Below are 17,520 nucleotides of genomic sequence, written 5' to 3' on the forward strand. Positions count from 1 at the left end.
AACAAGAGCAGTTATAGTGTCGCACACTACAGTGATTCATTTTGCTTAATATCTTGATTAGATTGCTTCTATCCCTCACCCTTAAAGATTAATTAATGGCGTTACTCCGAAGTCACTGTAATCTTGATACGTCACAAGTATGTCTATTGAAAGAAATTATAAATACTCCACCATATATTAGTTTCTTCAATTAAAACACTTCTATATACCTAAACAATGTTGCGAAATGTCTGCGGCTTTACTATATTTTTTAAACATAAAGTAAACTTCCAGTTTCACCTTACAATAATCAGGTAGAGCCCAGAGCTTTGCTTTAGCCAAGCTCAGAGCCCATAGTCAAGCACACAACCAAGTAATCAATGACGCAATCCGAGTGGAAGTTTTAATCCAGAAAGCTGTTACCTAAGCTTAGGCCCAGCAACTTAGGTTTCAGTCTCAACTAATAAGTTAGGTACAGAGTCCAGAGCTTTGTACTAGCCAAGTTCAGAACCCATAGTCAAGCACACAACCAAGTAATTAATGACACAAGCCAACTGCAAGCTTTAATCCAGAAAGCTTTTAGCTAAGATTTGGCCCAGCAAGAAGTTAGGCTCCAGTCTCAACTAAACGCAATCACAATTAAAATAGATAACTTATGTATTGAAACTCCGCAAGTAGAAAGTTTGAAAATAATTTCAGCCGAACCAGAAATAAATTGCGACATACGTCTCCCTATTATAAAATCTGCCCCTGAATTTATGAATCATGGAGGCAATCAGCCTGCTATGTTTATGAGCTGTTTAAACCTTTAATGGTAACTATGCTCACTATGAAGCTGTCACAATAATTAGAAAACAGGTCAGAGGGGCAACAAGAGCAGTTATAGTGTCGCACACTACAGTGATTCATTTTGCTTAATATCTTGATTAGATTGCTCCTATCCCTCACCCTTAAAGTTTAATTAATGGCGTTACGCCGAAGTCACTGTAATCTTGATACGTCACAAGTATGTCTGTTGAAAGAAATTATAAATACACCACCATATATTAGTTTCTTCAATTAAAACACTTCTATATACCTAAACAATGTTTCGAAATGTCTGCGGCTTTACTATATTTTTTAAACATAAAGTAAACTTCCAGTTTCACCTTACAATAATCAGGTAGAGCCCAGAGCTTTGCTTTAGCCAAGCTCAGAGCCCATAGTCAAGCACACAACCAAGTAATCAATGACGCAATCCGAGTGGAAGTTTTAATCCAGAAAGCTGTTACCTAAGCTTAGGCCCAGCAACTTAGGTTTCAGTCTCAACTAATAAGTTAGGTACAGAGTCCAGAGCTTTGTACTAGCCAAGTTCAGAACCCATAGTCAAGCACACAACCAAGTAATTAATGACACAAGCCAACTGCAAGCTTTAATCCAGAAAGCTTTTAGCTAAGATTTGGCCCAGCAAGAAGTTAGGCTCCAGTCTCAACTAAACGCAATCACAATTAAAATAGATAACTTATGTATTGAAACTCCGCAAGTAGAAAGTTTGAAAATAATTTCAGCCGAACCAGAAATAAATTGCGACATACGTCTCCATATTATAAAATCTGCCCCTGAATTTATGAATCATGGAGGCAATCAGCCTGCTATGTTTATGAGCTGTTTAAACCTTTAATGGTAACTATGCTCACTATGAAGCTGTCACAATAATTAGAAAACAGGTCAGAGGGGCAACAAGAGCAGTTATAGTGTCGCACACTACAGTGATTCATTTTGCTTAATATCTTGATTAGATTGCTCCTATCCCTCACCCTTAAAGTTTAATTAATGGCGTTACGCCGAAGTCACTGTAATCTTGATACGTCACAAGTATGTCTGTTGAAAGAAATTATAAATACACCACCATATATTAGTTTCTTCAATTAAAACACTTCTATATACCTAAACAATGTTTCGAAATGTCTGCGGCTTTACTATATTTTTTAAACATAAAGTAAACTTCCAGTTTCACCTTACAATAATCAGGTAGAGCCCAGAGCTTTGCTTTAGCCAAGCTCAGAGCCCATAGTCAAGCACACAACCAAGTAATCAATGACGCAATCCGAGTGGAAGTTTTAATCCAGAAAGCTGTTACCTAAGCTTAGGCCCAGCAACTTAGGTTTCAGTCTCAACTAATAAGTTAGGTACAGAGTCCAGAGCTTTGTACTAGCCAAGTTCAGAACCCATAGTCAAGCACACAACCAAGTAATTAATGACACAAGCCAACTGCAAGCTTTAATCCAGAAAGCTTTTAGCTAAGATTTGGCCCAGCAAGAAGTTAGGCTCTAGTCTCAACTAAACGCAATCAAAATTAAAATAGATAACTTATGTATTGACACTCCGCAAGTAGAAAGTTTGAAAATAATTTCAGCCGAACCAGAAATAAATTGCGACATACGTCTCCATATTATAAAATCTGCCCCTGAATTTATGAATCATGGAGGCAATCAGCCTGCTATGCTTATGAGCTGTTTAAACCTTTAATGGTAGCTATGCTCACTATGAAGCTGTCACAATAATTAGAAAACAGGTCAGAGGGGCAACAAGAGCAGTTATAGTGTCGCACACTACAGTGATTCATTTTGCTTAATATCTTGATTAGATTGCTCCTATCTCTCATCCTTAAAGTTTAATTAATGGCGGTACTCCGAAGTCAAGCCTCCAATGTGATCTTCATAAGACGAATACCATCGCTAGACTAGATGCGTCGTTGGACCAGCACTTCAAAAACGTGTATACTTATTATATCCACATATATGAACATTAAACAAAAACTCTGTGAATAATTTAATGGCATTAAAAATATGTGCCTCAATACAAAATCCGTTCCATTTTTCTTTAACGGCAAAAGAATACAGACCAGTTATTGCTCAATATCATTGCTATTATCGCAATTAACCAGACCAATCACTCCACGAACTGAGAACGGTCATGGGGACGAAGTCAACTTCTCCACCGTTATCGTCATAAGACGTATACTATTACTGGACCAAGGGACAAGAGTATTATTATTATATCCACAAATATAAACATTACAACTTAACTTTTTAACAAACAAAAATTCTGTAAATAATTTAATGTCATTAAAAATGTTATATCGTTCAATACAAAATTAGGTCTGTTTTAAAGACAAAAAAATACAGATCTTTTATTACTAAATTTGATTACTATTAACAAAATTACAAATCAGTCCACGCACCGCCACCAACAGCGCTATCGAATTGAGATAGCCATCAATTTTGCTTACACACACGTTGGCAAACTGGTGCTAAGTTTTGCCGTGTTTAGTCATCCTTACATCGCATCATTTATCGTTTATGGTTAGAACACGAGGGCGGCAGTATCTCTAGTTCGCCTGTGAACATCTAACTTCCGTTCCTGATTGATGAAAACATGATTGGTAAATGGTTTCGCTTGAGTTAGACTTAAAACTGTCCAAGAATTTCACCTCTCGCGTCGTAAAACTAACTTGTGTTAATCATTATGTCTCGATCTGCGTCACAAATATGTATATTGAAAGAAATTCAAAATATACTACCGTTGTACGGGCACGCATATATATTACTTTCTTCAATAAAAACAATTTTTTATACCTAAACAATGCTGCGAAATGCATCGGACTTACATAATTTAAAAAAACGGCAAGACACATCTAACTTTCGTTTCGGATTAATGAATACGTGATTGGCAAATGCTTGCGTTTAAATTAGATCTACAACTTTCCAAGAATTTCACTTAGATTAGTTTCTTCAATAAAAATCCTATCTGCGTTTTTAATAGTTTGTGTTTTGTATCGAGTATTCAAAAAAAAAAAAAAAAAAATTGAAACTGACATTAGGATGTGCAATTAAGTCTTCGTCAAAGAGGGGATCCCGAAGGATTGTGTTAGTTCTAGGACGATTACGGTGGAGAGATTGCTGGTCCTCGTAGTTCTCGCTTTCGTTACAAGAACAGAACTAAAACTAGGAACCACCAGCAAGCTGGTGCATAAGCAAAACCAAAAACTTTAAATTGCAAAAGAATGAAAAGCTACAAAATATATGTACTTAAAATTACAAAGCTACAGCCGGCAAGCCGACTTGGCGTGCGCGATAATGCTGATATAGCATGGTGAAATATCGCTAACTTTTAATTGATTATATTTATATATTTATAATCAAGCTGTGAAATTGAAGCTTAATTCGCGCTAACTATATTGAAAAAAACATATGATGCAAGCCCATGGATGAAATGCTGAAAGAAAGAAATATCAAAATTAGTGCTGCTTAATTGAAAAAAACCATAGCTAAGACTTGATTTATTTGAATATTCGTTTTTGCGCTTCACAATTTGATGATTGCAAAGTACAACTTTATTTCATTGACTCATAGTATAATTTATAAGAATACTACAGAGGGGCGAAAATAGTTAAGAATAATAATACGATAGTATAATTAATAATTAGTTCGATAGATATTTTATAAAATAAGGTATATAAGACGATTAACACAGGCTAAAGCCAATATATTTAAAAATGTTTATCAACTTTATTAAAATCTTAAAATTCTTGTTTATCGTTTTAAAAACCGTAAACGTTTTAAACGTAGATTTTTGTATATTGCCTTAAGGGCAATGTTTGGAAATTTAAATATATGGCGCTTGTATATGAAAATATGTGTTTTGTCTGTTTTAACAGAGTTGATGAACTTGTAATAAGTGTTAGGGTGTTTTTCTTTTTGGAAAGCTGGGTAAAATAGGCTTAAAATCTTAATTGCTGCAACAATTTTGTATTTTTGGAATAACACCCTTAATGTCACTGAATTCAAATGTATCTAACTATAAATTTCATTTGACCTACACATATTTTTCCCACATTTGTAAAACGCTTTTAATGAGTGGTTTTTTGCCCACATACATATATACAGTGTATGTATTACTTGTAAATTATTTACTTCAAGCTATTTAAGATTATTGTAGCTGAACATGAGAAGTATAAATTAAAAATTATAAAACAAGTAAGAAAGCTCTGGTACTGTCTGCGTTTTTTCACATTTTCCATTGCTTCCATCGAGTATTTAAAAGTAAAATGAATAAAATCCGATATTAGGACTCTAAGTTTGAACACGCAACGCACTTATATTTCTAATTTAAAAAAAAAAATAAACAAAAAAAACATCCGCCTGGCATTGAACTCACAGCTTCCCGGCAAGTACCACAGCCTCTACCAACAATGTCACTAAAGTAGCAAAAACTATTCAATTGCCATTTCGATTCTTCGAATAGAAATGAATGCACGCATTGGAATGTATGTGGGCACATATATAGGAAAAATGCGTGGGCTCGGCGCTGCTTGCCACGTGTTTTTGCAAATTGACCAATCGTTTTGTTTAACAACTTCCTTTTCTTAATGAAATTTTCAGCATATCTACATGTTCTATTGAAGTAATTGTCAGCAAACGCAATGCAATCTCCTCTATTTCCAATTAAACTTAAATTTATAGAATTTAAGGAAATTTTCAGCCGGTATCAAATATATAAAAAATCAACATTTTTTAAAATATACATACAACTAAATACAAAACTGGGAGGCTCTAGCTCGCAAGCTGTACGAGATATATATTAATAACTGCATTTCGATCATGTTTTTAATCAATAAAAATAAAAGAGGATCAGTTTTCGATTATTTGAAACAAACTTGATATGCGCGTACTACAAAACAACGAAAAGTGTCAAGTCTCTAGCTCTTATAGATGCCCAGGTCAACGCGTTCGCACATACGGACAGACGGACAGGGCTTAATCGACTCAACTTGTCTTGATTACGAATATATATACTTTATGGTGGTTGCCACGCCTCCTTTTGCCTGTTTCATACATTTCAACAAAACCATTATACCCTGATTGCCCATTTTCAATGGAATCATGGTATAAAAACTTGGAATAATGATATGATCAAAAAGCAGCGGTTACTTGACTTTGTAAACATTCATCAGCCTCTTTATGGATATCTTATATTATATGCGTGTTTATAAAAAGAATAAAAATACGCATACATTAAATACTTGCGTCCACATTATTTGCTTAAAGTATGAGTACATTTATTATTAGTTTTTTTAGCGGAGGTAACATAATAGCTGTTCAATATTATAATTTATGTATGCAATTTACATTTCATAGGACTTGAAAACGTGGGGAGAAAAATCTTGAAATATATGCTTAGTATATAAAAACATTTATATATATATATATATATATATATATATATATATATATATATATATATATATATATATATATATATATATATATATATATATATATATATATATATATATATAAAAATTAAAAAGCTTTACAATCTTAACTTTATAAGAAACGAAGAGCTCAAGGCGAGTTGACAAGCGTTGTTTATTGTTAGTTTTAAATACATAGCATATGTAAGTATAGTTTTGCCAGAGTTAAGTGACATTTAAAACTTTTATTAAGTTGCTTTATAAAGTTTTCTGTGTTCTTTTTTACATAATTAAAATTGTAGGTTTAACTTTGAGACTTTGCACAGCATTTAATGTATGTAATATACATTAACATTTTATATAAATAGTAATATTTTATTTTGAAGTCTTACAAAAGTAAAAATGTTTTTATAATAAAAATTCAATATCATCAACTTATCGAATGCAACTTGTAAAGTGAAAATTGGAAGTTGTAGTTTTAGAGTAAAAAAACTCAAAATAGTTCAATTTTAATTTTTCGATTTAATGGTGTGAGTTTTTCGCTAAGAGTATTCTTGTTGGATATTGAGGGGGCTCTGACTACTTTTAATTATTACTGTAGAGCCTTTAATGAATCAGTCTTTGCGTGTCACAAATATCAAATAAGTATGCAATATGTAATTATAATATAGAGTATAAAAATGACTATGAAAATCATACAGCAAGGTATAGTATAAGGATGATTTTAGTTAATATATTATCGAAATATATAGTTAATTTTTTAACTTGTTTTTTAAAATATGTTAAAAGCTTGAAATGAAAACAGTTATGTGTATGTTTTTAATTTAATTATATATAAAGAATATTTATTATAATGGTTATATTGATATATTGATTGTAATTAGTGGGATTTTTGTGAATGTATTTTTATTTTTTTTGGTCGAAAATCACAAAATACGAAATAAATAATAATCTCAGATTTTTCAACACAGAAACAAGAAAATATATATAAAGTTTAGGTTCGTGGAATTGGAAGATGCATAAGTTATTAATTACAGATTTTGATCTTATTGAATATTAACCTGAATATAAAAATACATATATATATATATATATATATATATATATATATATATATATATATATATATATATATATATATATATATATATATATTATATATGTTTATAAGTATTTATAATATGTATTTAATTGTCTTTTAGTATAATGCACATCTTTTGGGTCGTCAAGTTGTGCGAGACCACAAACTTTTGAAATTAGTTTCGATTTTGGTTTAAGCTGACATCATTAAATGTATTTATGTGGTAATTTATAATTTAGTTGTTGGGCTGTGCCGCAACATGCGGCGACTTATAAAAGTATTGCACAAACTCGGAGAGGCTGTAGACGGCGCCTGGTCCTTTGCCAGCGCTCATGCATATAAAGTCACCCAAACAATGCATGTTGGCTGAAAAATACAAACACAATAGTAAATTAGCTGTAGTTTGCAAGCTTCTTGCAGTAGTAGTTTATTACTGTTCGATAGAATGGGTGGATATAACGGTGGCGGTTTAATCCAGCTACCATCTGGTCGGCGCATGTGCCGGCGATCCGACGAGAACTCAATTAGATATGTATCTGCAGGTATAACTCTGAAAAATCTGAAAATAGAGTTAGAAACTTAGACTTTTATCGGGCTTTTGTGTTAGTTTGGACTGGTTACCTGTGATGCTCAGGTCGTAGAGCGAGATCGGACCGAAAAGTCTCCGTAACATACTTATGAAAATATGTCGGAAACGGAAGTGTAGTATCTAAGTCGAATACCAAACAGCGGTTTGGCAAGGGATTGTGCATAAAGAATACATGGTAGTCCTGTTTGGAAAAGAAATATGTATCTGAAATATGAATATTGTGCTAATATTTTGCAGGGCAGTATACCCATATCACAACTTGATCATCGCCACGTCCAGCTTTTTGGCGCCATAGCGGTACAGTTCGGCCCTCATTTGAGACAAAAACCGCATAGCACTTGTTCAGCTCTTCGGGCCGCGTGCGCTGCACTTGTTCACATAGCTTCCAAACGTTTTCCTCACTACAGTTAAATAGAAAAACAAATTAATAATAATAATAAATTCCCACAAAGACAACGATTTTTAGCCACATTTCAATTTTTGTACTTTAGTAAAATTCGCAATAATTAATTAGCGTAGAAATAACAGTCTAAAATTTAGGATATTTTTCAGTCGATCTCTTGACTAAGCCATTCTTGTTAAATTATAATAATTTGTGTCCCTTATCGGAACAGGCACCCGACTAGAGCGTGTGACTTGCATTTTAACTGGAAATCACCTATCTGTTCTTTTCTTTGTGATTTAAAATATAGAACAATTAAAGTAAACGTGATATGCGATTATATATATTGAATATAAAAAGAAATCAGAATCAATTGAGTAGGTACGGTAAATAAACAATGTTGTACAAAATCACATTGTAAAAGCTTCATGTGCTCAGGCGTTCTCAATGGATGGGCTCACAGCTCACAAAGCTTTGGAGAAAAACAGTGAGCGCGCGAGAGTGGTCGATTTGAAAAAAGCGTAAATGAGGGAGAGAGCGAGAACCACAGCGCATGCCAGAGAACTGTTTATTATTTTATTGGAAGTGTACACATTAGAAGTACAAATTGATAATGCACCTGAGTGCACTGGTTTAAAGCTAAGTGAATATATGAAAGCCATGAAGCTCCCTACATTTTAATACACCTTTTACACTTTTATAACTAAATTCATATTGTCTTTCATTTGTGTGCTTGTACATAGTTTCGCATTCAACTTTCTTGTTGCTAAAAGTTCAAAGAAAAAACGAAATTCCGCGGTCAACTTAATAGCACAACCCTCGCAAACCTCATACTCCATACACTGACTACTCTTGCTGGAAGACATGACCGTTTGACCCACTTTTAGTGCTGCGTGGCGGCGCGACAGGAAGAGACTGCCACTGGTCAGTTTAAGAGAGGTGGAGATGAGTAATGAGTGAATTAAAATGCGATGCAAAGAATTTCTACGATTATAAAGCACGAAAGAAGTAATAAATGTTAATTCCACAACTAAGATAACTCACTAAATTAAGAAAACTCATTACAAATAAGATACAAATATTTTCTTGACACATCAAGCTAGCGATGCTCATTTGCTAATCTCAGTAAAGTTGTAAGTTCATTATTTACAAGTGAGCCTTAAAATACTAATGTTGCTGAATAAGACTTTTACTAACCAGTAACAGGAGACATAGGAGCAATCCGCTATTTTTGGAAATAAAAAATCTGTTGACATTTTGATGCTTGCCCGTTTGCTTCTTGTTGTTGGGTTTTATTTTAGTTGTTTCTGCTGCTGATGAATGGTAGAATGGCTGCTGCACTGAATCAGTCTACCGGAGTTTCCGCTGCATACTCGTAAGTACGAGGGGATGATCACTACACAGCGTGTTAGAACCTAGATGTTTTCGTGTTGAGCGGGTGTGTGTCTGTTTCGTATATCATTTGAGTGACGAATGGAATGCACTAGCTCGAGTCGAGAATTAGGACTTTAATTGGCCGAAATCAATTTTCGTTTGTTCAATCAGATTGCCTCATTATTGGAATTAAATTTAAACTCTGAAATTGTTGATTGCAATTAGAAATTATTTTTAATGTGATTTTTACTGCTATAGCATTGTGGCTTAAACGGTCTGTGTGCATTCAGGATGCTTACTGACACAAGCAGACTCAAACGCGGGACACACACACACACATATATATATATATATATACAGATAGGTAGTTATACACAGCAGCGCACGCTCACGAGAGGCAATCAGCCGAATTATGGCTAATATCTTTTACTTGCTTTAAGTTATACTATGTAAATATAGCAGTATGATGATGACACACAATAAATGAACTCTAAGTCTTTTGGTGGGTGCCTCTCCTGTCCCGTCGTTCAGTTAGCTGCTCTGCCTGTTTGTTTTGATGTTTACTTTGACAGACTTGATAGCGCTCCCATGTGTTTGGCTGCTTGCTGTTTATATTCATACACACATATATATATATATAATTTATATATATATATAAATATATATGTGTTGTGTTAACAAGCGCGTGTTGGCTGCCGAAACATTGTTCACACATTCTCGATTCTCTACACATTTTGAAGGAAAACTATTCTCTCGACGGCATGGGGAATTTTCATGTTATTGCGTTTTCGATAATATCGTTTGCATCAGTGTTGTCAACGGACTTGAGATCATTGCTGTGACACCCAGCCTTTTAACGAGAATTAAACTACTTCATTCCCTTTCACTGCAACTTACAAAACACCATAATTGATGCAATTCTTTATAATTTAGGTATGTGTGTTTGCATTTTTGGTTGACACTTGAATGTAAAATAAAATTTAAATTGTTAGTGCAATCTTCATTTAGATGTAGCTATTTCTTCATCGATTTTTAGCATCATAAAATGAGGACTGACACAAACAGAGGCGAAGCTGTATACATCTATGTGTATGTATGGCGCACGCTCCCGGATACACATACATATATAGCAGGACATACGCAAAGTATTATTTGTCACACAGCAGGAAAACCACTTCGCGAATGATTGTAAAAGGGGTTTGCGTTAAAAAAAACATTGCGTCGTTCTCTCTTGTTTTGTTTTGTAATTTCACAGAGGTTAGTCGATAGCAAGTATTGAGCTTTCTATGTTTATGCTATGGCTGGGGTTCTGTGTAAGTGCGCCGTATGCGGATTATCACACACGCGCATCGGCGGCGCTTATGCTGTTTACGCTTTCCCGGTTCTCCACAGACTTCGGTGTCAAATAATTGGTATGAATAAAACAGGAAATTTTTCAGTTTCAATTCATCATTTTCTAGCACTGTGCAATTTCTGTATTCGATAGTTTTGCAACTCTGTATGTGCTGTATTCGATAGTTTTGCAACTCTGTATGTGCTGTCTGCTGACATAAGCTCACTGCTGCGTCACTCCACCATCTAACGGCTTTTCAATCATCTCAGGCAATTAGCGTAATGTCCAACACTACTGTATTTAATAATTTCTATCTAATCTTATTATTAACTGAGTGACAATTCCAGGCCTTGCCACTATTCTTAGTTAATAAACGTATATGGTGAAGCAAATGACAAATGCGAATTAGCCTAGTCGTGCCTTAAATAGATAACGTTCATAAATATTTAAATTTGTTCATGTCAATTTAGCCTGGTGAAAGATAAGTATGTGATATACGTACATGTTTTACAGATTGTAGATTACAGATTACAGATTTTATATAATTTTAAATAGATAACAATAGCTGATAGACAACATGTGGCTCATTTTGCTTTGTGTGTCTATTTTATTTTAATGAACATATAGCTTGAATTGCCTGAATTGAAGGTCACAGGTTTAACTCATTTGATAAGTCGCGACTAGCGAACGAATATATATATATATATATATATATATATGTAAACAGTAATATTGATTGCACTATTGGTTCTAATAAAGTAGTTTAAGGGGCAATTGAAACGATCATGACATACAAAATCCAATTGTTGATGACGTGTAAATAGCCTTATCGCCAGCCTAATAGTAGTAGTAATTTTTGGGAGAAAGACATCGACAACAAGTATGACAGGAGAGAAAGGGAGAGTAAGTGAATTTAGGGTTGAGTGATTAAAAGGATGGAGATAAAGATATAGCAACAGAGAAACAAGCAGTTGGGTTGAAAGAGATATACAACACAAACACCCCCGATCGCTTTATACCCTACACAACAAAAAGAAAGAAAGACAAAGAAATAATTAGTTTTATGTGTTTTAGTAATATTAATATATTGTTATATATATTGATTGCAGCATATAATCTATATACATATATATTTATATATATATATATATATATATATATATATATATATATAAATTTATATATATATATATATATATATATATATATGATGAAGGGTATCTGAAGGCAAATACACTCTAGATTAGAGTGATCTTATGTGCTTTGAGTTTGGGAGGCATTTTACATGGCAAGCACAGTTTAGTCGTTCGGAACGTCTCGATGTTGTTGGATTACGAAGTTGCACCTTCAGTTTAGCCAAAGTTACTTTACTTTAGCGGAAAACGACTTTCGCTTCTGCGCTATTTGCTAAAAGAGACAAAAACAGGCAAGCGTCTTTTAATTTTATACATATATATAGATATATATTTATATATATATATATTATATATATATATATATATATATATATATATTATATATATATATATATATATATTATATATATATTTATATATATATATATTGATATATATTTTTATATATCTTTTGAACTATTTGTTCAAGACGACCGTGTAATCGTGACGTGGTTTTATTCAAGCCGGTTCTCTAAGTCTTTATTTAAACTAAGACATAACCTGTTTTCAAATATGTTTGGTGATCACTGAGGGATAGACATTAGACAAAACGAGATTTTTTCAGGTCTTCAAATTCAGTTTCATTCGATGAAAATGTTCATTGAGACAGTAGTCTGATTAATATTATCACGCTGTTATTGGCAATTTAATTGCGATCGCAAGAAAATAACAAACACAAGTCAATTCTTTGTTAAAGATAATTAAGTTGATTGAGTCACAAATTGTTTTGTTATATGCATAGTAAATATTTGAAGTAATTCTCAAGCACTATATAAAGCTAAGACAATCAAAAATCTATAAACGTACATACATACATGTGAACACATGGTATGTTATAGTCGGACCTCCGATACACTTTTTTGTTATATTTATTATCAGTAGAGGTTTAATCGATTTGGCTCACCTTGGACGATTTTCAATCGTTAGCAACGAGCTGATACAAACTAGCTAGCTTTTGATTGAGCTTTCTTGACCAGCAGATAACCTGTCACTACAAGGCTCTGGTTCATATCAGCATTTCAACGTAGTTCTCTCCATATATATTTTTGTATGGAATCATCATCTTTCAATAAAATATGAAACAGCTTAAAACAATGAAGATGTGACTGACTCAGTCTTATCAGATTAAATGTTGTGTATCTTATGCTCAGAAATATCATTGTAGTAGTTTTGCGTTAAAGTGGTTTGACCCAACTGCCAACGGCATCGTACAATTGATATGTTATTGTCATTGTCATTGTCAATAATAGAATAAAAATATTATAATTTGACATCGTCGTTTTACAGAAGTAATGGACTTGAAAGTCGAGGATCGGGGAGAACAGCTGCTCGGTAGTCCTTCCGAAAGAGGTGAGGGTCAGCACACACAGATCGTAAATGGACTAAATCGAGTCGCAAAGAAAATACCACTGGGCGAACAATCACGTGCAGTGCACCGCCAGGCATTGATGGTTATACTGGCCAATATGGGTGTAGTATCGACTGGCTTAGCCCTAGCTATTCCTACAGTTTCACTGCGCCAGCTGACTAGCGAACTGGAACCTGTATATTTGAATGACACACAAGCGTCCTGGTTCGCTGCCATCAATACATTATCTTCTCCATTGGGTGGCCTATTGTCGGGTTTGCTGCTCGATAGAATTGGACGTAAGCGAACTCTCTATGTGCTAAATGTTCTAGCCATCACGGCTTGGACTCTGCTTGCCACACCGAGCTCAACAAGTTCAGAAGCATTTTACTGGCAGTTGCTCGTATCACGGTTCATTATTGGTAAGTACTTTTACTATCAACTAAAACAACAAGTTACTTAGCTCGCCGTTTTTGTATTTGCAGGAATAGCCATGGGTCTAGCTAGTGCGCCTTCTGGTGTTTATGCGGCTGAAATTAGCTTGCCCAAGTTACGTGGCAGCCTTATACTTGGTACCTCCATATCAGTGGCTTTGGGCATCACGATTCTGTATAGCATTGGTTACTTCATACGGGATAATTTTCGACTCATTGCGCTTATTTGCTGTTGCTATCAGATTACCGCTTTGCTTTGTGTGCTCCCATTGCCAGAGTCGCATAGTTGGTTGTTATCTAAGAAGCGTGTGGAGGAGGCTAAGAAGTCACTTAATTATTTTCGTGGGCTCAACAAGTCATGTGAGTGATGTTATTTGAGGCAATTTTAATATAATTTCCATTCTTTCTAATTGTAGCACACATTGCACATAATGAAGTTTTGGAGGAGTTTAATATTTTGCAAAAGTCACTGCAACTCCGTGATGGTGAGAGGAAGCCCTCTTTCTTAAGCTGCCTAAAACTACCTGAGGTATACAAGCCGCTGCTGATTCTGATGGGTTTGTTCGCCTTTCAGCAGCTTTCGGGAATTTTCGTGGTCATTGTGTACGCCGTTCAAATCTCCACTGAAGCAGGTGTCTCGATTGATCCGTTTATGTGCGCCGTTCTCATTGGAACAGCGAGGGTAGTGACAACTTGTCCCATGGGCTATGTGCTAGAAAAGTGGGGTCGGCGACGTGCTGGAATCATTTCAACTTTTGGCATGACCGTCTCCATGTTACTCCTGGCTGGTCATGGTTGGTTTGAAACTCTTCAAAGCATACCTTACCTACCAGTCATAGCTATTGTAAGCTTCATTGTACTTAGCACACTTGGTCTATATACTCTGCCTTTCTTCATGATTTCGGAGCTGTTTCCTCAAAAAGTGCGTGGTCCGGCTTCAGGTCTAACTGTGGCAGTGGGTATGTTCTTTGCCTTTTTGTGCATCAAAATATATCCGGACTTAAAGTCGAGCATTGGAATGAACAACTCTTTTGTGTTCTTTGGTGTAATGTCTTTCTTGGCTATGGCATTCATCTATTGGATCCTGCCCGAAACACGCCGACGCACTCTTTTGGAGATCGAGGAGCAATTTCGTACTAGCCAGCAGAAAAGGAGACTGACCGAAGTTGAAATGCAAGAGGTTTTCCTAGGGAGATAAGAGGCAGACAAATAAACAGTAAATCAATATTGAATAGACGCGGGCTTTGTGCTGTGATACATACATTTACATACAATTTAAAGCTTACAGATATTAATAATGTAATTTATTTCAACAGTCTAACACCACCACTTTATATAAAAAAGATTAAAACGCCCCTTCTCCGTATAGCATTAACACTAGAGCCTCTCGCCAACGAGTGCCGCCTCTACCAAAACCGCCACTGCACTCCCTATTATTCAATCGCAATTTAGATTTTTCGAACAGAGCACAATGCACGCATTTGAATGATTGTGTGCACGTAATCAGGTGAAATTCGTGCGCTTGGCGCTGCTTGCCACGTGCTTTTGCAAATTGGCCAAACGTTTTGTTTAATCATTTCTGTTTTACTTAATGGATTTTAATTTGGAGAATTCAAAATAAGCCTAAAAATTTAAATTGTATAAGATTTACACAATAGCCAAATTTAAAATTTGACGGCTCTAGCTCGTAAGCCGAGATTATAATTTAATAACTGCATTTCGATCATGTTTTTAATCGATAACAACAAAACGAGAATAGTTATTAATTATTTGAAACAAACTTGATCGGCGCGGGATATGCACACACCAAAAACAAAACTCTTTCAAGGCTCTAGCTCTTATAGATGCTGAGATCGAAGCGTTCACACAGACGGACGGACGGATGGACAGGTAGACGGACAGGACTCAATCGACTTGGCTTGTCGTCTTGATCAAGAATATATACACTTTATGGGGTCTGCTACGCCTCCTTCTGTCTGTTACATACATTTGAATAAAACCATTATACTCTGATTTCTCATTTTCAATGGAATCAGGGTATAACAACAATCCTTGATAAGTATTGTATAAATAAGAAATAAACATATTCCTATATTCCATTTCCGTGAACTTAGAGACTTATTAAATCAAATACCTGGACATTGTTGCAGACTAGCGAGAAGTGTTTTCGCATCATTCGCTATAAGTACCAACAATGAACTTACATGCAAATTTTTGTAATGATAACGTTAAAACTAATATGAGCCCGCTGCAGCATGTCCGGACCTCAGTGTGTCTCTTATTATATCCAGATTATGCCCGGGGCCCAACTCGGGCTTGTTGGCTGTCTGGTGGGTCTGCCGTGGACTGGTTAAAGTGTTCTGGTAAATTTTGCTCTGGTCATTAAATCTAACAAGCAAGGTACCACAATGCCATGACCATGAGCGTGTGCCCGAAAATCGGCTGGTGTTCTGTGTTGGCGCACCAGCTTGGGGCGTTGGGCCCAACGTTTATGTAATTATATTAAGTTTTCAATTTTATGGCTTAATAATGCAGTGGGCAGCGCGGCCAGCCGGCGCAACGGCTTCACAATGTTTGGGCGACAAGCGTATAAGCTGCAGAGCTTGGGCCGAAGCAAATTGATCGCGATTGAGTTAACAGCTCGGCGCTAAGCATGGACCGAACAGAATCAAGTTGAATGAACTTGACACACAGAAAGGATAACTAAAATTAATGAGCTGCAAATGTGTGAACATTAAAGCTTCCGCTTCTGGTTGTGGTTCTGCATCTGGATGCTGCATACAACAACCACTGGTCCATTCCCTGTGGCGGTGCTCTGCTTCATAATCATAATCATAATCTGTCAGCTTCGTGGAGTTGACACCTGCCGCTAAATTTCGTACATCCGCACATCAATTACACCAGATCAGTGAGATGTCAGCACTTATAACAACAATAGCATCCGATTAAATGAGACGTAACGCTGCAAACAATAACAATTGAATCACAATTCACAACCGCTGACAGCGCAGCATATGCGCACTCTAATAAAGCCAATCTGTATCTATATGTTACCTTCTGGAGTTACCCATGCGTAAACCACATAGTGAGGACAGCACAACAGTATAAAGGTTCTAGGGGATGCGATCCTGGCTGACTTTGGTCGATTCGATCTTGTATTTTCCATTTATTTTGGTGTCATCATCATCATCGCAGCATGTCGCGTGCGTGTCCTTTGTTTTGATGAGATTTTGATTATGTTTGTAAGGCAATATATTTTGCCAGTTTCAAAAAACTGTAAATAGTTTTGTGCATTTAAGTGTATAATTTATTGCATGTGGTTAAAGATTGACTTTTGAGACTCTTCACGTTATGTGAATTGTGAAATACATTTCAGTGTGACATATTTAAATGGCTTCAAGTACATCGCTACTTATGGATTTTTAAAGACTCATGATCGCACGACCTGATTGCACACCTTACAAATGGACTTGGGGAACATGACTTGGGGAACATGTACATCTTTTGACCTGAAGGACTAAGTGCAATGGGGGCAGGACACAACCAATTTACAAGAGCACCGCAGCTGCGCACGATGAACGCATGTTTCA

At 35.4% G+C, this 17,520-nt stretch overlaps 2 protein-coding genes across 5 annotated transcripts; one reads left to right on the forward strand and one right to left on the reverse strand.

Moving 5' to 3' along the window:
* Positions 1 to 7,389: 7,389 nt before the first annotated feature.
* Positions 7,390 to 11,089, reverse strand: LOC111593185 (protein N-terminal glutamine amidohydrolase). Of its 3 annotated transcripts, XM_023305797.1 has the most exons (7): positions 10,781 to 11,089; positions 10,538 to 10,601; positions 9,464 to 9,842; positions 8,132 to 8,285; positions 7,917 to 8,065; positions 7,730 to 7,854; positions 7,390 to 7,661 (listed from the first exon to the last, which is right to left on the reverse strand). In XM_023305797.1, the coding sequence occupies exons 3-7, from the start codon at positions 9,520 to 9,522 to the stop codon at positions 7,531 to 7,533; spliced, it is 618 nt and encodes a 205-aa protein (XP_023161565.1). In that variant the 5' UTR covers positions 9,523 to 9,842; positions 10,538 to 10,601; positions 10,781 to 11,089; the 3' UTR covers positions 7,390 to 7,530. The 3 variants fall into 3 exon arrangements, with proteins under 3 accessions (XP_023161565.1, XP_023161562.1, XP_023161564.1); XM_023305794.1 differs by lacking the exon at positions 10,538 to 10,601; XM_023305796.1 differs by lacking the exon at positions 10,538 to 10,601 and having other exon boundaries at positions 10,763 to 11,089.
* Positions 11,090 to 11,435: 346 nt separating this feature from the next.
* Positions 11,436 to 15,683, forward strand: LOC111593176 (facilitated trehalose transporter Tret1). Of its 2 annotated transcripts, none has more exons than XM_023305783.1 (4): positions 11,436 to 11,458; positions 13,436 to 13,918; positions 13,982 to 14,290; positions 14,347 to 15,683. In XM_023305783.1, the coding sequence occupies exons 2-4, from the start codon at positions 13,441 to 13,443 to the stop codon at positions 15,126 to 15,128; spliced, it is 1,569 nt and encodes a 522-aa protein (XP_023161551.1). In that variant the 5' UTR covers positions 11,436 to 11,458; positions 13,436 to 13,440; the 3' UTR covers positions 15,129 to 15,683. The 2 variants fall into 2 exon arrangements, with proteins under 2 accessions (XP_023161551.1, XP_023161550.1); XM_023305782.2 differs by lacking the exon at positions 11,436 to 11,458 and adding an exon at positions 12,236 to 12,399 and having other exon boundaries at positions 14,347 to 15,682.
* The last annotated feature ends 1,837 nt before the right edge of the window (positions 15,684 to 17,520 follow it).

The sequence above is a fragment of the Drosophila hydei genome, unplaced genomic scaffold, assembly GCF_003285905.1.
Source record: "Drosophila hydei strain 15085-1641.00,03,60 unplaced genomic scaffold, DhydRS2 tig00000315-arrow-arrow-pilon, whole genome shotgun sequence".
Lineage (NCBI taxonomy): Eukaryota > Metazoa > Arthropoda > Insecta > Diptera > Drosophilidae > Drosophila > Drosophila hydei.

Excerpts from the sequence above, each read along its gene's own strand:
- LOC111593176 (XM_023305783.1), top strand. The coding sequence starts at position 13,441 with ATGGACTTGAAAGTCGAGGATCGGGGAGAACAGCTGCTCGGTAGTCCT. Across the intron at positions 13,919-13,981 it reads CGTATCACGGTTCATTATTG|GAATAGCCATGGGTCTAGCT; the intron begins GTAAGTACTTTT and ends TTGTATTTGCAG. Across the intron at positions 14,291-14,346 it reads TCGTGGGCTCAACAAGTCAT|CACACATTGCACATAATGAA; the intron begins GTGAGTGATGTT and ends TTCTAATTGTAG.
- LOC111593185 (XM_023305794.1), bottom strand. The coding sequence starts at position 9,522 with ATGTCAACAGATTTTTTATTTCCAAAAATAGCGGATTGCTCCTATGTC. Across the intron at positions 8,286-9,463 it reads TCCTATGTCTCCTGTTACTG|TGAGGAAAACGTTTGGAAGC; the intron begins GTTAGTAAAAGT and ends ATTTAACTGTAG. Across the intron at positions 7,855-7,916 it reads CTACGACCTGAGCATCACAG|ATTTTTCAGAGTTATACCTG; the intron begins GTAACCAGTCCA and ends CTCTATTTTCAG.